The 18696-nt window shown below is 49.3% G+C and overlaps 1 protein-coding gene and 1 non-coding gene across 2 annotated transcripts in view; both read right to left on the reverse strand.

The window, feature by feature from the left end:
- Positions 1 to 1721: 1721 nt before the first annotated feature.
- The window catches only part of RREB1 (ras responsive element binding protein 1), a 146659-nt gene continuing 129684 nt past the window's right edge, over positions 1722 to 18696 (reverse strand). Inside the window, 4 exon segments of the mRNA XM_010381707.2 lie at positions 1722 to 5026; positions 5028 to 5176; positions 6479 to 7276; positions 13308 to 13472. Coding sequence (XP_010380009.2) covers positions 4718 to 5026; positions 5028 to 5176; positions 6479 to 7276; positions 13308 to 13472 — 1421 coding nt within the window. The 3' untranslated portion in view covers positions 1722 to 4717.
- On the reverse strand, positions 9625 to 9788 carry LOC115897226. The gene has a single exon (XR_004057143.1). It is a non-coding gene; the product is annotated as a U1 spliceosomal RNA (small nuclear RNA).

Raw genomic sequence — 18696 nt, forward strand, 5'->3', positions numbered from 1 at the left:
CCCAGGGCTAGTACTCTGCCTACTCCACCTGCCACCACCCGCGCAGGAATGCGGATCCCCCAAGCTCCCACATATAAATGTGTGTTAAATTCTCTGCCTTTCAACAGAGGGGCCTGAAAAAGCTTAAGGACCACCACCACAGCTCTGGTCCTGCAGTGAGGTGGCACTTAGCAGTGTATGGTACAAGTACACTCAATGCATTTTAGCATTATCCACAATCAGCCTCCTCCAAAACCAACTTCTTTCAGTGTTGCTTTTTTTTTTTTTTGAGACAGTCTCACTGTGTTGCCCAGGCTGGAGTGCAATGGGGGCCATCTTAGCTCACTGCAACCTCCGCCTCCCAGGTTCAAGGGAGTCTCATGCCTCAGCCTCCCAAGTAGCCGGGATTATAGGCACACACCACACCTAAATTTTTTGTAGTTTTAGTAGAGATGGAGTTTCACCATGTTGACCAGGCTGGTCTCAAACTCCTGACCTCAAGTGATACTCCCACCTCGGCCTCCTAAAGTGCTGGGATTACAGGTGTGAACCGCCACTCCCGGCCCAGGGTTTTTTTTTTTTTTTGAGATGGAGTCCTGCTCTGTTGCCCAGGCTGGAGTGCAGTGGCGCAATCTCGGCTCAGCACAAGCTCCGCCTCCTGGGTTCACACCATTCTCCTGCCTCAGCCTCCCAAGTAGCTGGGACTACAGGTGCCTGCCACCTCGCCCGGCTAATTTTTGTATTTTTAGTAGACAGGGTTTCACACGTTAGCCAGGATGGTCTCGATCTCCTGACCTCGTGATCTGCCTGCTTCGGCCTCCCAAAGTGCTGGGATTATAGGCGTGAGCCACCGTGCCTGGCCCCCAGTGTTGCTTTTTGAGAGCTACTCCCTAGTTACAGGAGTTGAAGCTCTGCTGATTGCTATTTCACCCAAATGTGAGTTTTAGCCTGCACCATCCCCAGCCCTAGGGTTGCTGTCCCCGCCCGTCTCACCAAAATCTGGTCACACTAACAGATTTTGTTCTCCCTCCACTAGGTGCTGACTAAATCACTTACAACTGGGTTGGGGGAAGAAGAGGCGAGGCAGACTTCTTAGGCATTATTGCACAGGAAACAAAAATGCTGGCTTTAGCCAATGACAGAGTGGCCTGCACTGTGGTGCCCCATTGGGTCCAGTCTCCTGGCCCTGTGCACCCAACACCAAGGTCTTCATTCTGAAGCTCTGACAGTGGCCACCCACTTAACTTTCCACATGCTCTCAAAGTAGCTCTCCCAAGTGCAGCCGAGTGCTTTTCTATACAGCAGAGTCTTGCTGTGTCCCCCAGGCCGGGGCGCAGAGGCACGATCATAGCTCACTGCAACCTCAAACTCCTGGGCTCAGGTGATCCTCCTACCTCAACCGCCCAACTAGCTGGGACTACAGGCGTGTACCACCATGCCCAGCTAGTTCTTAAACATTTTTTTTGTAGAGATAGGGGTGTCTCACTATTTTGCCCAGGCTGGTCTTGAACTTCTGGTTTCAAGTGATTCTCCTGCCTTGGCTTCCCAAAGTGCTGGGATTATAGGAAAGAGTCACTGCCCTAGCCTCCAGAGCAAATAAAAATGCTGCCTGGGTGACAAGAGCTTTCCTGGGCACCTGATTCCCTCCGACGGTACCGCACACCTGGGGGCTGCCCCAAGTGGGCTGTGGGTTTGGGGATAGGATCACAACAAATCATAGGACGGCCATGTGACCGGCAATCTGCCGCTTTTAAAATATAACATTTATTGCTTAGATGGTTTGATACAGAACAGCTTTCTTCTCATTCTGAATTTGGAAGTTCTATACAACTGAATACAAAGAGGAACAAAAAGTACCAAAACCAAACTTGTGATTCTCTGTTCATGTGGCATAAACCAGTTTTGTACATAACATGTAGCAGCAGTTTTTAAGTTCCCTTTAGAAAAATATGCATTCTACAAATTTATTATTGTTTCCTGTTTAATGCATGGGCTGAAATCACTAGGATCAATTTCCTTCTTGAAGAAAGAGGAGAGGAAAGAGACGAACAGAGGGTCAGAACGTACGGTGAATCCTCCCGAAACTGGCATCCGGCTGTTCCGTAGCTTCCCCAGCGCTGCTTGGAAAACAGCCCTCTGGGTTGTTCTGTTTTCACAGCCAGGTGTTTCATGTAGTGATTGAATCTCAGCATCATGTCCATTAATCAATGAGGAAAAAAAAAAAAAGAGAAAAAACTTGCACCTCAAAAAACTTTTCAGAAGATCCATATATATATATTTTTTTGTAAAAGCCCTGAGAGAAGGAGAAAGAGAATCAAACAAAATGTATAGAAACAAATTAGCTGGACATGCAAACTAAGCTATGATTCACCCAGAGTTTAAACAAATCACAAATTTCACAGTTTAATATTGGGGGGTGGGGGAAGGGCAAAAACAAACAAATAATACGTTTCTCCACCTCACTAATAAAATGTGGCAAGACCTTATTGACTACGAGGGTACAGATCAAGGCTAAGTAAAGCTTTAAATCAATAGTGATTATTGCGAGCGGCAGCCCCGGCTACTCACGTTGCTGGGAGCTGATTACTGCTACATCTCACCGCAGCGTAGAGTTTACTCACAGCTTCTCCCCACAATATTGCGAGTTTAGTGTGGAGAGTCGCAAAGAAAAAACACAAGAAACCCCAAATGATAACAACAAAAATAACAATAACAACTGTAATAATAAAAAAAGAAACCTAAGGGATGTATGAACTGGTTTTAACTAAGTAGACCAAGGAATCATTGGTTCTGATTTGCATTCATCTCTACAGTAAATAAAACCTTATTTTTAAACTGGTTCATACATCCCTAATACAGTTAAAAATCATATATACCTCAACCTTTTTTCCTTTCATACGCGAAGATATCACTTTTCATTATCTCAAGAATATCTATCTTCCTTTGATGTCTGGGAGGTTGGATTTCAGAAACTGGTGAAGTGGCGGAGAAAAGGGGGTGTGCATGTTTCTGTGTGAACAAGTCTATGTAAAGGAGGGGCACTGGGGCCAGAAAAAGGCAGGGGAAAGCAGCTGGAGTACAGGTATGCCTCCCCAGGGGAAGGCAAGAGGCTCCACACACTGCAGCAAGCACAGGGGTCCCCAGCAGCAGGCTGGCTGGGGGCCCCTGAGGTCTTGGCTGAGGGACCAGGAGCTCAGATGCAGTGGGGTACATTCTCCTCCCTGCAGGCGGGGACAGTGAGGGAAGTCTATTGCCTGCCTAAGATGCTTATGGGTAAAAAGAATCCTGCCTTTTTGCACCCAGGGGTTTGGGCTATTTAAGAAACTAGAAACAGCACATTTATCTTCAAGCACCAACTCCACATCGCAGGAAGGTAAATATAAACCTATTTCTTATCTGACATCTTGCATGTGTAGTTTTATTACCAGTAGTAGTATTTCCTTGCTTTTGCAAATGACAGTAGCACAGCTGGGTAAGGCTTGGATTAGGCTTAGCAGGAAGACTGGGAATACCTCGCTCACGAGTAACGTGCCTGGTCACTGGGTCACTGCTTTGCTTTCTCCAAAGTCATCTCTGCAGTGCTCCAGGCACGGTCCTGGCTTCTTGATGCCTGTTTCCTGGATGCACACACCCTCACTCCACCCTCTCTGAGCTGCTCCTGGGCCATGCTTGGGAAGACTGCTCACGGCCCTGCTAAATTCTGCAGTGACAGAAGAAAGGCTTGTCTCATTCCGGTAGAAGAGCTACCACCCGAGGGTGCCAACCACAGCCGCAGGCACACGTTTACACGGGGACCCGGGTGCGGCACAGGTCTCCCAGGACAAATATTGCCCATTTGATTCTGCTCACTGCAGAGAACAGCAAACTGATGAACTAACAATAATAATAATAATAATAATATTAATAATATAGATACTGAAAGGGAAGAGGAGGCAATCAAATATATGCTATCCGTGCATATTTTCCATAGGTTTAGACGCCAGGGGAGTAACTCTTCTCTATAGTTAAGAATCGATGTCTTGAAACTTGAACGGTGACCATGTCTAATGCTGACAGAGTGGAAACGGACATGAGGCTGAAGCTAGAATCTTTCCTGGTTTTGGCTTGAAACCATATTGGAAACCTTCATCAACCACATCCTGTAATACCAAGGACCGGATGACAGCTCCACCATGAAGCACACAGAAAAAAGGAAAATGTCTATTTAAGAAATTATCATCTTATCCATCTTTCCTCTGGTCATTTACATGAAATTCACATCATTTTCTTCCAGTTATTGGCTATGGGTACCCAAGGGTATGTTTTTTCCTTCTGTTTCCAGCTTACGAACAAACGGTGCTATCACAGATTCACAAGAACAAGCTCACACACACCAATAAAAAATAACGCTAATGCTCAAATGAAGAAGTCCTCTCCAGACAATTCATTACAATATTTGTTTTGTTTAAGAAGTCATTTTGGAAAAATACAACACCCACGATAATATGGAGGGATCCGGTAAGTAGTTAAGGCACTGGAATCGGCACGGGTTGTGGCCTCCCGCGCACGCTGCGGTAAGGCTATGGCACTGAGTGCTCGAGCAGCCACGCTCCTGCTTGTGTCTCGCACTCGCTCTCTCTCTCTCTCTCTCTCTCTCTCTCTCTCTCTCTCTCACTCTCCAACAGCTGAAGGGCACTGAGGAAACCCCATGACGCTTTGCTCTGCTGGCTTTTGTCTGTGCTGAGGGGGACTGAGGCTGTCACTCCATCCCCAGGAGCTGCGAGGCACCATCAGCTGTGGCCAGGGTTGGGTGGGCAGGCCTCTTGCTGCGAGGTTCCAGCAGGTCCTGCCCCAGGGCCGCTGGGCTCTCTGGGTTAAGGTCACCCTGGCCAGGCTCAGACGGCTGCCCTGCCGTGACCTTCTCCTCCCTGTGGTTGCAGTCCTTTGTGGCACTGGCCAAGCCCTCCTTCCGGCTCCGGGTGACGGCCATGTGGCTGCTGGCGCTGGGAGCCAGCTCAGCCTCGTTCTCTGAGACGGGGTTGTTGCCACTGTGGGTGGACTCGTTCTCAGCTGTCTTCCTCACCCCGCTCATCCTTGTCGCTGTCCTTCCCATGGTGTTTGGCATGCCTGGCTTTCTGGTGGATCCGCTGGTGGCGAACCAGGCTGTGCTTCAAGGTGAAGGTTCGCTCGCAGGTCTGACATTTGTATGGCCTTTCCCCTGGAACAAGGGAAGAAAGAAAGAATTTCCATTACCCAAAAGGCACCAGTACCCACCGCACCCTGCTCTGCACAGGAAGAATGAGGCTCCCAGGCTATGTGCGGGGGACCAGGACTCCTTCCGACTCAGCCAGAGGCCTCTTCCTTGAACCAGCAAACGGGAGGGACAAGCTCTGTTTGCTGGTTCAAGCTGTCAGTTTGAGACGTTCCCTCTCCTTCCTCTCTCAGTCCAAGCACCCTACCTACTGATCCAGAAAACCCAAGTCCCAGAAGCAGAAGCCTCAGGAGATGTGCAGACTGGACCTCGACCAGAGCCTAGGAAGGAATCTAGAGGGGGACAGGAGTGGACCCTCTCAGGGATCTCCATGGACAGCAGCACCTAAGTCGGAGGCACCAGGTACCCTCTGCATTGCAATGTGGCACAGCGGGGGCTTTCCTGATGGCTCACATGTCAGGCCCAGGGCAGGGCCCACCACGCTTGCCGGGAGCCCAAGAATCTCTCTCTTCTGAGAGCCAAGGACCCTGGTCCTTCACACGGGCAAGTGCAGCGAACAGCTGACTGCGCTGGGTCGGGGCACACGTGTTCACTGCGGGCTGCAGCTGTGACAAGGAGGGAAGCTGCGGCTGAGAGGAGGGACAGGTTATTTTGGAAGGAAGAAGGATGTATCTCTGGACGCCATGGGCATATTCAGGTCTTTGTCTCAAAGTAAGCGCCCCTGCTCTGGGGTCTGCGGCCTCCACCCTGTGGGTGGCGGGTGAACTCTAGGAGCAGTGTGCAGGGCAGTGGCTAAGAGTCCTGTCCCAGTCACCTCAGCCGGGCTGCACGGCTAAGAAAGGAAAAGACCCTCCTGGCCCTAATGGATCACCCAGGGTGCCTGCCGCCCCACAGTGGCCTGGGGCAGCGCCTATCGTCCGGGCCACAGGACTAGACAGGACCAAGTGGGCCCAAATGGCCAGCACAAGCACCCTCTCCTAGATACCTCTATGAAACAGGGCAGCTGTCACCCCAGCTCTACAGATGGGAAGACGGAGGCTCAGCAGAGCTAAGAGGCAGATCACAGCGTTCTCAAAAACACAACGGCCAAGGACCCTCTCCTGCCTGGCTGCAGGCGGCCTGCACGGTCTTCAAGGGCTAAGAGGGCAACTCCTTAAAACTCCCAGTTCACGGGCTTAAAGGGCACACCCGCAACGTAAGCAAACGTTCTCTTGGTGACCTCCAGCGCCGCTTCAGGGCAGCTCCTAGGACAGAGGTGCCCAACTCGCCGCCTCTTGTTGGGCTGGGGACCTGGCCTGCCCTGGTTACCTGTGTGGGAGCGCATGTGCCGGGTCAGGTCCTGCAGCGACCAGAACCGCTTGTTGCACACGCTGCAGACCTTCTTCCTCTTGTCTGCCTTGCTGACCACGCTTTTGGGGGAGTCTGTCTTTGGTTTCTTGTCATCGTCGCTCTTCTCCGAGGACCTCTTCTCGGCCGCGCTCTCCCCGTCGGAGGGGCCCTCAGTCTCCTCTGCAGGCTTTTCCGCCGGGGCCTCCCCGGCGCCCGGGGCCGACTCCAACACCTCTACCGGGGTCTCGGGGGGCTTCTCCTCCTGCTCAGGGGCGGGCTGGGGCCCCTCCTCCGCAGTGCTGGCGCCATCTCCCTTCTCGTCCTTGGGCTCCTGGTGGCCGTGCGCCTTCCGGTGGCGGCTCAGGGTGCCCAGGAACTTGAAGCTCTTCCCACAGGTGTCGCAGGCGAGCTTCTGCTCCTGCGTGGCCGCGCCCCCGGCGCCTGCCTCGCCCTCGCCCTCGGCCAGCTTGAAGTCCATGAGCTTGGTGGCGAAGTCCAGGTCCAGGCTCTGGTTGCTCGACGCGTCCTCTTCAGCGCCGTCAGCGTCACCGGCACTCTCCTCAGCGCCAGGCTCCTCCTCCGGCTCATGGCTCTCCCCAGGCCCGTGCTCTTCTCCGTGCACAGGCGAGGCCGTTTCCGCCTTGGCCTGCTCCGCAGGGGCATCCCCTGTAACCTGGCGGAGCTCAGTGGCGCCCTCCGACGGCTGCTCTCTGTCCCGTGAAGTGAGGTCTAGCACTTCGCCCGCGGTGGCTGCAGTCTCCGCATCCGACTGGCTGTCTGTGGGGCAAGCACAGCGGGGAGGGCTCAGAGGGGCACCACCAGGTACGCTCATGCCAGGGATGTCACTGGGAGTGGGCTAGACCCACGCCAGCAGCCTGAACCCCAAACCAGTGAGGACTTCTTTCGGCCCAAATCCTCACCACCTGTTACATTCCCCCAGGAGGACCAAGATGACCCCGGGGAGGTAAGAAAGGCAAAAGCAGCCTCCACATCACCTGAGGTGTGTTCCCAGGGCTGGCTGTGCCCCCGAACCCCGGGCTTCCACTGCCCCCGCCCCCAGGAAGGTGTGAGTGACTCAGGCAGGGCAGACAGGGGCTGCGAGATAGGAGAGGGGTGCATTCCAGAGACTCGCAGCGCTAGGGAGGTTGAGGAAGCTTGAGTTATAAGTTATTTTTCCAGTGCAAAGAGATCATACAAACATGCAACATACACAGGACCACCCCCACCCCAATCCCCCAAAGCATGGTCTTATGAGTTTCACAGGAAACGACCCCAAGCCTGCATTCTGTGTGTATGGTATGCACTCTTGCCTGACGCTCATCTCCAGGTGGAGGCTGCAGAGACCCAAGGAGGTGCAGGGAAGCTTGTAGGCTTCCTAGCTGTCAGCCTCCCAGGAGTGGTGGAAATCTTTTAAAGGAAGGGCACCCTTGATGCCAGGCTTGGCAACAGCAGACAGTGAGGGGAGTGGACTGTGAAGGGCTGTGGGTGCCTGTGAAGACAAGGGGTTCTGGGTTCCAGGCATCTCACCTACCCTGACTTCTTGCCTTTGGATTTGTTCCTATCTGTCCATTCCACCCAGTAAAACTGTATGTGGAAAGCCTACCAGTTTTCAACAGTCCTTTTAAGGGGTGGCACGGTTGTAACATTCACAACATCAAACAGTGTCAAAAGGCCTTCCCTTCCTTTCCTAAGGTTGAAAGAGGACTTAATAACTTCTTAAAATTATGCACTACAACAGTGCATTGGAAGCTGGTGGAACCTATTATTTAGCTGCAGATCCTATGTCTGATTTTTTATTAGTTAAGACAGAGTTTCTCCCTGTCACCCAGGCTGGAGTGCAATGGTGTGATCTCGGCTCACTGCAACCTCCGCCTGCCGGGTTCAAGCAATTCTCCTGCCTCAGCCTCCTGAGTAGCTGGGATTACAGGTGCCCACCACCACGCCTGGCTAATTTTTATATTTTTAGTAGAGACGGGGTTTCATCATGTTCGCCAGGCTGGTCTCGAACTCCTGACCTCAGGCGATCTGCCGACCTTGGCCTCCCAAAGTGCTGGGATTACAGGCATGAGCCACCATGCCCGGCCACTGTCTGATTTATTACTGCAGGAATTCAGAAGTTCCTCTGAGAATTAGGTGGATGAAAGTCATTGTTTCATGGCACAAGTATGAGATGCGCCTCCCTCAATAGGCCAGATGTGAGTGCAGTCCTTGAGCCAGCAGATTCACGCACCTAACCTGGATTCTCACTTGGTGTGATCAGGCGTAACTACAGTGTCAACCTGCATCCATCACTCCTCCTCAACGTCACATGCTCCATTATTTGGCCATCAAGGCGGTCAGGAGGGCTGGGGTAAGGAGCTGGTCCTGCCCCATCCCGAGGTCTGAGGAGACAGTACCTACTGCTCACACCTGCTTGGGGCTTTAGGCTTACCCACAGCCATCTGCATAACGCATCCACTTCCATCATTTCATTTCATTAGTCTTACACTGCACTTTTTGGCAGCCACTGAGTATCTCAAGAGGTTTCAGAAGGAAATATTATGGTGTGAATATAAAACTTTAAGGAAGAAATGATTTTGCAAAATTATCCAAAAGCTTAAAGAATATGAATCCTGAGATATGCACACCAATGTCTGGGCCACATTCCAAGGAAAAACAAGATATTCGTTTTCTTGAATCATTTCAACAGAGAGCAGCTATAGAATGGATATTGGTATAAACTCTACAATAAAAATACGAACTGCTCAATTTGTTTGCTGGCTTTGTGGGTAATTTCCCTCCCTAGAGTCAGGGTCTCCCTATGTTGCCCAGGCTGGTCTCGAACTCCTGGCTCAAGGGGTCCTCCTGCCCTGGCCTGCCAAAGTACTAAGGTTACAGGCATAAGTAACTGTGGCTGTGGCTGGCCTTTGTAGGTTTTTTTTTTTTTTTTTTTTTGAGATGGAGTCTTGCTCTGTCACCTGGGCTAGAGTGCAGTGGTGCAATCTCAGCTCACTGTAACCTCTGCTTCCTGAGTTCAAGCAATTCTCCTGCCTCAGCCTCCCAAGAAGCTGGGATTACAGGTGTGAGCCACCATGCCTGGCTAATTTTTGTTTTTTTTTTTTGTTTTGTTTTGTTTTTTGTTTTTTTAGGGGAAAGCGCGAACGCAGTCCCCCACTACCACAAATTATGCAGTCGAGTTTCCCACATTTGGGGAAATCGCAGGGGTCAGCACATCCGGAGTGCAATGGATAAGCCTCGCCCTGGGAAAACCACCTTCGTGATCGTGGTATCTCCCCTGCCAGGTAAGTATAATTTTTTAAAAAAATTTTTGTATTTTTAGTGGAGACAGGGTTTCACCATGTTGGCCAGGCTGGTCTCAGAACTCCTGACCTCAGGTGATCCACCCTCCTCGGCCTCTAAAAGGGCTAGGATTACAGGCCTGAGCCACCACGCCCAACCAGTTATTTTTAAAAGATTTAATCTCTGGTTACTTCCCCTTTGTCCCCAGTATATCCTAGGCTACTTCTATTATTTTTTTTTTCAGCAAAGAACATGCATTATTTTAACTGCATAGAACATATTTAACATGATAAAGCTTGAAAAAAATAAAATAAATTTTGAAATGAAACCCAAATAAATATACTAAGATCAAATTGTTCCTGCTGTTGAGACCTTCCTTTGTGTGGATAATGGAGAGAGATCACCCAGAGTACACTGAAAGGACCAACGCCCTCTTGGGACACAGGGGGCTTGGCTGTATTCTACCAAACTCCCACTAGGGGGAGTGTTTTAGCAGTGCAGGCTGTGCCCTTCACATTCTAAGCAACAACTGATTTTCATTAGTGATTCTCATGAACAAACACTTCACCTCTAAACCTATCATGAACAGTCAACTTATAAGGCCAGGTGCTGTATAAATCCCTGCCCTCAACCACCCAGACTCCCAAATGCAGGTAACTGAGCTGATGACTTTTTATAAGCAATGCTACCTTAAAAATATGCAGTTCTTCCCTCTCCCCATCAGTCCCTCGGTTTGTGTTCAACAACTAAGAAAACTGCCAGAGGAAGCAGAAGGAATCCTGGTAGATAATAAACCCACAGCTCCTCCTACAGGACAGTGGAGACGGCCCTAGTCAGCTCAACAATTAATGATCTATTGCTTCCTAAACATTAAATGTGCCTCAACCGATGTGACAGACTACCAACCGAAGTAATCATCTGACCTGGCAGGGGTGCGTTTGCAGGGAAGCCACTGTGTCTGCACTCTACCCAAAGCATCTGAGGACTGAGAGGGTTTCCTGAGGTGCAGTCCATGCTGACATGTGGGACTTCTGGGCTGGTAAAGGTGGCCACCATTAAGGGAGAGTTTAAACACTTTCACGTTTATATGAATTAAAAACAGCCCTATGTAGGTGCCTACAAACACAAAGACGTGGCATCATCAGAGGAAGGACCAAGGGCATGCCCTTCAAGGGCAGAGGGGGCCAGGGCACCTCTCTGTCCAGGACAGTGAATGAAGAATTTCAGTTGAAATCTGAATATTCAAAATGGACCTTTAAGGGAGAACTGCCCCCACTGTGGCATTTTAAGCATGCTTTTGGGGGACTTTATGTGACTGAAAAAAGTGAGACCTGCATTGTAAAACACGTGTAGGAATTTTAAGAAAATGCCACCTAAGCATATAAGCCTAGAAAACCCCTCAGGGACCTCCTTGGTCATTTCCTCCCCCGCCCCCCCCTTTGTTAAGTGGTCTTCCTTCAAAGCCTCACTTTTTTAACTTCACTGGAGGGAGCCCAGAATGAAGGCTTCACCCCATGCCCATCATGCTCATCTGGTTTTTAAAATCCTCCTTGAAATCACTAAACTCTGCCTCCCTAACCTCCTTTCTCTCCCACTTAAATCTCAGTCCCTTTTCTCACCATGGACTGTGACCACAACTAAACCAAACACAGATTTTCTCTTTGCTGGTCTCACATTACAACTTTCAGTAACTTTTCCTTTTCTAGAGGTTTTGTCCCCTTCAAGAGAACCTATATAACTTCCGGGGTGGGGTGGAGGTGGGACAGGGCTTTGCTGGGATTTGGAAAACAAAACTTGTGAGTACAAACTTATAAATACACTTGGTGCTGAACCGAAGCTAAGACCATAAATTCCGACTCAGCTTTGTGTCTGCAGACGTCAGCAGGAGCCCCAGCCCTTGTTCCTCCCTTATGATAAAGAAGCTGAATGCAAAATGCATATCCAGCACAGAGTTACTAAGACTTATTTGTAAACATGGAAACCCAAGGGCTCCCCCTCAGCTCCCTCAGTTACTGGCTGCTTTCGCTACTGTAACCACTATGGGAAGATCACAGGGCAGCTTTCAAAACCAGGCTGAAAGAAAATGTTCCAGACTAACAGGTAACGTGGCGGCCGATGGTTAAACATTAACAGGATGGTCTGCAGCAAATGCATGCCTGCCAGCACTGGTGTGTGCTTCCCGTGGGCTGAACTGCAGGTCATCTTTGGCTCACAGGGGTCCAAGTTAGGGGAAGATTCCGTGGGCACCCACATCTTTCTGCACTCAAAGATACTGGTGAGTTAGGTGGAAGTGGAAGCTGGGGAAGCAGTGAGCAAACCAGCTTACACTTTCACACCCTCAGAGGGTCTGATCTAGACTGGCGGTGGGGCAGTCAAGAGCACTCACAGTTGGTTTCGCTGGGGCTCAGTGGGAGGCAAAGAGAGGGGCAAAGGGTGGCCTCTCCAGATGCGCCCCCACATCGCTGTAACCAAGGTAAGGACAAGCGGGCTAAGATTAATGCCCAACCCTCTGTCCACATTGACTCCTGAGGCAGGGGTGCCTCCTAACTATAGAGCACCCCATCTTCACCCTATCTGAGGAACAGAAGCCACAGGACGCAATTACAACCCTAGAAAAACATAGCTGGGGAGATCTCTTCGCAGCCAGGAGATAGTGTCAGGTTTTCGAGACTTGCAGAACTGGACCCAGCACCATGATGCTGTCCCTGTCGCTAATCAGTGCCAGCTGGCGGGGTGTCTAAGTGGCCTGCAGCAGGCTGGCTTTTGTTTTGTTTGCTCTTGGGGGTGAGGATGGAGAACCCCAGCAGTCCGAGCGGATGGAGTGTACCGATAGAGGACATGAGTAAATTCAGAAACTACAAGGTAAAAAAGGTGGCAGAAGACGTATCGGGCAGCCGTTAATTGCTCTGTGGGTGCCGGAGGGAGGAAGCACACATCAGCACAGGAGAATAATACTCGGATTCAGGTCAAGCAGAGATGTGATTAAAGAAAGGACATGCACAGTGCTTTTTCAAACAAGGACAGTCTTACACCGGGAAGAGAGTTATTGAAAAGAAGAACACCGCACCCCTCGTTCCTTCAATACCCTGACATCCCAGGGAGCCCAGGCCTGCTCCCGAGGAGGCTGCAGAGGCCAGGGCTCCCCAAACCTTTAAGGTTTCACATCCCCTTTGGATGAGTTCATACCCAGGGCTAAAGTTGTAGGCCTTCCCATACATCCCACCTCCCAACATCGGGAACAAAGGCCTCTTCTGCCAAGAGGGTGACAGATCTTCCCTAGCAGCCCCGAGAGTCACCAAGGGGCACTGTCACTGTTTCCTGCTGTATGTCTAGGCGACCTGACCCAGGAGTTATGCTCCCTCCCAATCATCAGTAGGGCCCGCCTTTCTACTAATAGGCTGCAGGCTCTGAATCCTACAGAGAAGTGAACAAGCAGCCCCTCCGCAGCTCGGACCGGAGTTAGATACAACTCTTAACCGAACTCCTCTCTCTCCCTCTCTCTGGGTTCTTGTTCACCTGGCGGCACTACCTGTGCTATCATGGGATCCAACATCACTCTCTTTTGACTGGGGGATAAGCCCGTTTCTTCTCAGGGAACAGGTGGTAACTCCGTGTTTGCGCAACTGGTGGCGTTCACAGTTAGATTTGGTAGAAAAGAAGGCATCGCATTTTTGACAAGGGAAGGGTTTCTGACCTGAAGCAGGAAAAAAAAATATATTTATCTGGCTTTCTACTGCAATGAAAAACAAAAGTCGCTTTTGTTTATTCTCCTGGGATCACTGGCAGTTGTTCCCCCCTCCTCCACCCCTTCAAGAAAATTAACAAAACATATTAAAAAAAAAAAAAAAAAGAGAGAACATCAGTGACTACAACGATCATTCTCCCTTTTCCTAAGTTAAATGGAATATGAATTTTTGTCTTCAAAATACTAAAATAAATGAAACTGAAAAATATACATTTAAAGTAAAACAATGCTATTACAATTAAAATATTAAATAATGACAACACAAAATAAAAGTGAATGAAGAGATTTTAGAGCACAGCAAGAAAACACCTATATTCTACCACAAAGAGAAAGATGCCCTCTAACGAGTTCTAGTGTGGCAAGGACACCGTAATATGGACACTAGGAAATCCATTGGGGAACCCCCCTGGGTATCTTTGGGGGCCCATGAAGAGAAGTCAGGGACAGCCCCCGGCCAGGGTGGCCAGTCCCCCTTCCTGGCCTTGGTGGCTGTGCCCCTCCCACTGGGGAATGGGAGCAGTTGAGTTCTGACTTCCCAGGACAACTCCTGTCTGACTTGCTGAGATATCCTGCAGTGACCTCTCCTCAAGTTCACTGTGGTCCTAGGTGGCAAGAGTCAGGAGATCTTCTCATTACACTAAAGGTTCTTTCTTCCCCCTGCTCTAAGCTTGGTTGCAAATGAGTGACCAATACGTAACTATGTCTGCATTTGATCATGTGCTCCATTCAACAGATGTGCATGTGAAGAGGACATTTTGGCATCCCTGCCTTGCCCCTAGACCCATCTCAAATGCACAGATGGGTGAGCCACTGAGAGAGGCACAGTACCCTCCTGCTTTGGTCTGCCTACCCTCTCCTTTTACTTGGATTCCTTTTGTGCTGTCAATGTCACGTCTGAAAATGCAATCAAAGCTCCTCTACAACTTTTCCTGGGTTTGTGTGGATGCATGAGGGAGAAAGAAAGCACAAGGGAAAAGGGGGGTGGAGAGGAAAAGAGAGGAGATCAGGAATCTTCAGGAGATGGAAGTTGGTGGTGCATCATTTGTGTATTACTGCATTCCTCCCTTTCCCCCAAGTCACTGGAGTCCAAGGTCCCAGTTGCTAATGTTACAGGGTAAAAGGTTTGGTGTGTTAACCAACATGACTTCAGAGCTGGGGCCTAGTACTTCTGTCTCATAATCCTGGGATTGCCACAATTAAACACAGCTCCCTGGAAACACAGATCACAGGGGCCTCTGGGGTTCGTTTAGATTAATGTCAATAGAAGCCTGAACTAGCACAGGTGCCCAAGGCCACGCACTCCCCTGCAAATGCACAGCAAGGGCCTGTCACCCGGGGACCAGCCAGAGGGGCCACGTGTTTTCCCAGGGGAAGGAGGGACTAGCCTTGACCGGCATGGCTGTGTCACACGACTCCAGGGGGCGCCATTTGTACAGAGCCTGAAGGTGTGGACCTGGCACCGCCCCCGTGACAGCATGGCCACAATTTCATATCAGGAGCAATAATCAGAGACAGGGGACACTGATTCCGTCCTGAGCTAAAAGACCTTTTTTAAATTTTTTTAAATTTTTTATTTATTTTTTATTTTTATTTTTTTTTTTGAGACGGAGTCTCGCTGTGTCGCCCAGGCTGGAGTGCAGTGGCGCGATCTTGGCTCACTGCAAGCTCCGCCTCCCGGGTTTACATCATTCTCCTGCGTCAGCCTCCCGAGTAGCTGGGACTACAGGCGCCGCCACCGCGCCCGGCTAGTTTTTTTTTGTATTTTTAGTAGAGACGGGATTTCACCGTGTTAGCCAGGAGGGTCTCGATATCCTGACCTTGTGATCCGCCCGCCTCGGCCTCCCAAAGTGCTGGGATTACAGGCTTGAGCCACCGCGCCCGGCCTAAAAGACCTTTTAAGATGATGCTTACAAATCTCCTCAGGAACTTTTAAGAATAAAGACACTCGAAACAATCAAAGACAATAGAATTAGAAACCTGGAAAGGGCAGAATCAGAAACCCAGAAACGCGGCCTGTGTGCTTCTGAGGAGCTCCACAAGGCAACCTGAACAGAGGTGAAGAACCCACTGACTGTTTTCAGGGTCTCCTCCTATCATTCTGTAGGTGTTTTCTGCAAAATTTATTTTTTTTCCTTTTTTTTCTTTTTTATTATACTTTAAGTTCTAGGGTACATGTGCATAACGTGCAGGTTTGTTACGTATGTATACTTGTGCCATGTTGGTGTGCTGCACCCATCAACTCGTCAGCACCCATCAATTCATCATTTATATCATGTATAACTCCCCAGTGCAATCCCTCCCTCCTCCCCCCTCCCCATGATAGGCCCCAGTGTGTGATGTTCCCCTTCCCGAGTCCAAGTGATCTCATTGTTCAGTTCCCACCTATGGGTGAGAACATGCGGTGGTTGTTTTTCTCTTCTTGTGACAGTTTGCTAAGAATGATGGTTTCCAGCTGCATCCATGTCCCTACAAAGGACGCAAACTCATCCTTTTTTATGGCTGCATAGTATTCCATAGTTTAAAACATCCACATTAAAAAAAAAAAAAGTATGACTAGTTGTACAGTATCTCAGTGTTTATGGTGCATCTTCCAAATTACTTCTTGCAGCCATGCATGGTGGCGCATGCCTGTAATCCCAACACTGCGGGAGGCCGAGGCGGGCGGATCACTCGAGGCCAGGAGTTCAAGACCAGCCTGGCCAACATGGTGAAACCCCGTCTCTACTAAAAATACAAAAATTAGCTATGCATGGTGGTGCGCACCTGTAATCCCAGCTACTGGGGAGGCTGAGGTGGGAGGAGCGCTTGAGCCTGGGAGGCAGAGGTGGCAGTGAGCAGAGATTGTACCACTGCACTCTAGCCTGGGCAACAGAGGGACTCTGTCTCAAAAATAAAATAAAATGAAAAAAATTACTTCTTGTTTTTCATTTAAAATTGAACACAGTATTTAATAATTTCAAGTAAAAATAAAGTACTTTTAATATTTTATTGTCAAAAGGTAACATTGCTGCTTCTCTGAGTCTGGCCAGATTGAGAAAATAACCGGGCCAAGAGGAAAACAAGTAAGAAGCTATTATGATAGGATTCTTGATTTCAAAGAAAACGATCGGCTTCTCGCTCCCCCTATCACATGGTTTACTCTGTAATTTTCACACTGGTAAGTGCGTCACCTTTACAGTTGGTTAGGACTGCCAGGCTGACGTCCCCATGAGAAGGTCCCTATTAATGCTGGCCAATGTGGTGAAACCCCGTCAAAAAACAGTCCACGATGCAAAAGTATTGCATCAAACGATGAAGGCTCCCGAAGTGACATAACAACTCACACGAGTCATTAAAAGCTCACATTTCACTGCGTAAGTCTGACATTTTTACATAGCAGTGGGCTCTCTGCATTGCAGGGATGCAGGAAAATGGGCCCGTTTGGTATTTTATAGTAACACAGGTTTCAAAAACACTTGTTGGCCAGTCATCTATATAGAAAGTAGCAAATGATTTTATCTATTTGGTAGCTGCCACGAATAACTGCTTTAGGAGGGGTATTTGTAAAAGCACCTGTAACCACAGGGAGTACCTGCACATTCAGGACCTACAGCATTCTGCAAGCCCCAACACGAGCACTTAAACCATCAGCCAGCTAGGCAGAGTGGCTCATGCCTATAATCCCAGCACTTTGGGAGGCCAAGAGAGGTGGATCGCTTGAGCCCAGGAGTTCAAGACCAACTTGGGCAACACAGTGAGACCTTGTCTCTACAAAAAAATAAACAAAAAGACCGGGCGTGGTGGCTCACACCTGTAATCCTAGTACTTTGGGAGGTTGAGGCTGGTGGATTACCTGAGGTTGGGAGTTCAAGACCAGCCTGGCCAATGTGGTGAAACCCCGTCTCTACTAAAAACACAAAAAATTAGTTGGGTGCAGTGGTGTGGGCCTGTAATCCCAGCTACTCTGGAGGCTGAGGCAGGAGAATCACTTGAACCTGGGAAGCAGAGGTTGTGGTGAGCTGAGATCATGCCACTGCACTCCAGCCTGGGCTACAGAACAAGACTTTGTCTCAAACAATAAAATAAAATAACTAAAATAAAATAATAAAATAAAATAGTAAAAAAATTAGCCAGGCATGGTGGTGTGCACTTGTAGTCCCAGTGACTTGGGAAGCTGAAGCAGGAGGATCACTTGAACTCAGCCAGGAGTTCAAGGCTACAGTGAGCTGTGATCATGCCACTGTACTCTAGCCGGGGTGCTGGGTGACAGGGCGAGAGCCTGTCTCAAAAAAAAAAAAAAAAAAAAAAAAAAACAAAAAAAAAAAAAAAAAAAACTTCAAAAACAAACAAACGAAATTAGCCAGTGTTTACTCTCCCAGAACAGTCAAGAAATGAAGAAGGGCATTGGGGCAAGAGAAGAGTGAACAGTGAGAATAGTTTGATGAGGAGATTGGCACCTTGGCCTCCAAGATCAAAAAAACAGAACTGAAAACATTTCTGTTCATTTTTCAAAGACAATCAGGATTAGACAGGTGGGGTCTAACTAGCATGGAAAACCTTGCAGTTGCTTTTCTCTTTTTAACAAGTTGAGCCTGAGCAGCCCAGCCTTCTCTCCATTGCTCCTTCACCCCTACGTGAAGGCATGCTTTCTTTTGGTATTTTCTCTCTGTATTTGGCAGAAGTGTACACAGGAATGGGTAAAAATGGCCAAAGCTGTCTTTTAAGAAAGCTAAAAGTAGCCAAATACAAGTGGTGTCCCAGGTGCTTTCCACACCCAGGTCTGGATGACTCACTGACTGAAGCTCTGACCCTCACTGCCCGGTAGAAGCAGGAGGAAAGGGTGTCGGGGGAAAGCCTGAGCTGGCTCAAAAAGGGTGCTCAAAGCACCCATGAGAAAGTGAGCAAGCCAGGGAAGCCCAAAATGGACATCCCATAGTCCCAAGCCCATCACTGTGGGACAAGGAACCGGAGCAAACGGAAGGGGGAAGAAAATGAGGACAGGCTAGAACAGACTGGCTGTGTTTTCTGGCACCCTCTCCTCCACCTGTGGCCTAAAAACACACGAGATGCTCCCGAGGGGTAAAGGCAGGAACAGTGCACTCTTGTCTCCTATGGAGTGGCACGTTTAGGTAGAGAAAGCTAAGGAACCAGGAACTGTCCTCATCAGCAGGAAACTATGGGCTGGGAGAGAGCT

Source organism: Rhinopithecus roxellana, chromosome 4 (assembly GCF_007565055.1).
Source record: "Rhinopithecus roxellana isolate Shanxi Qingling chromosome 4, ASM756505v1, whole genome shotgun sequence".
In the NCBI taxonomy this organism is placed as follows: domain Eukaryota; kingdom Metazoa; phylum Chordata; class Mammalia; order Primates; family Cercopithecidae; genus Rhinopithecus; species Rhinopithecus roxellana.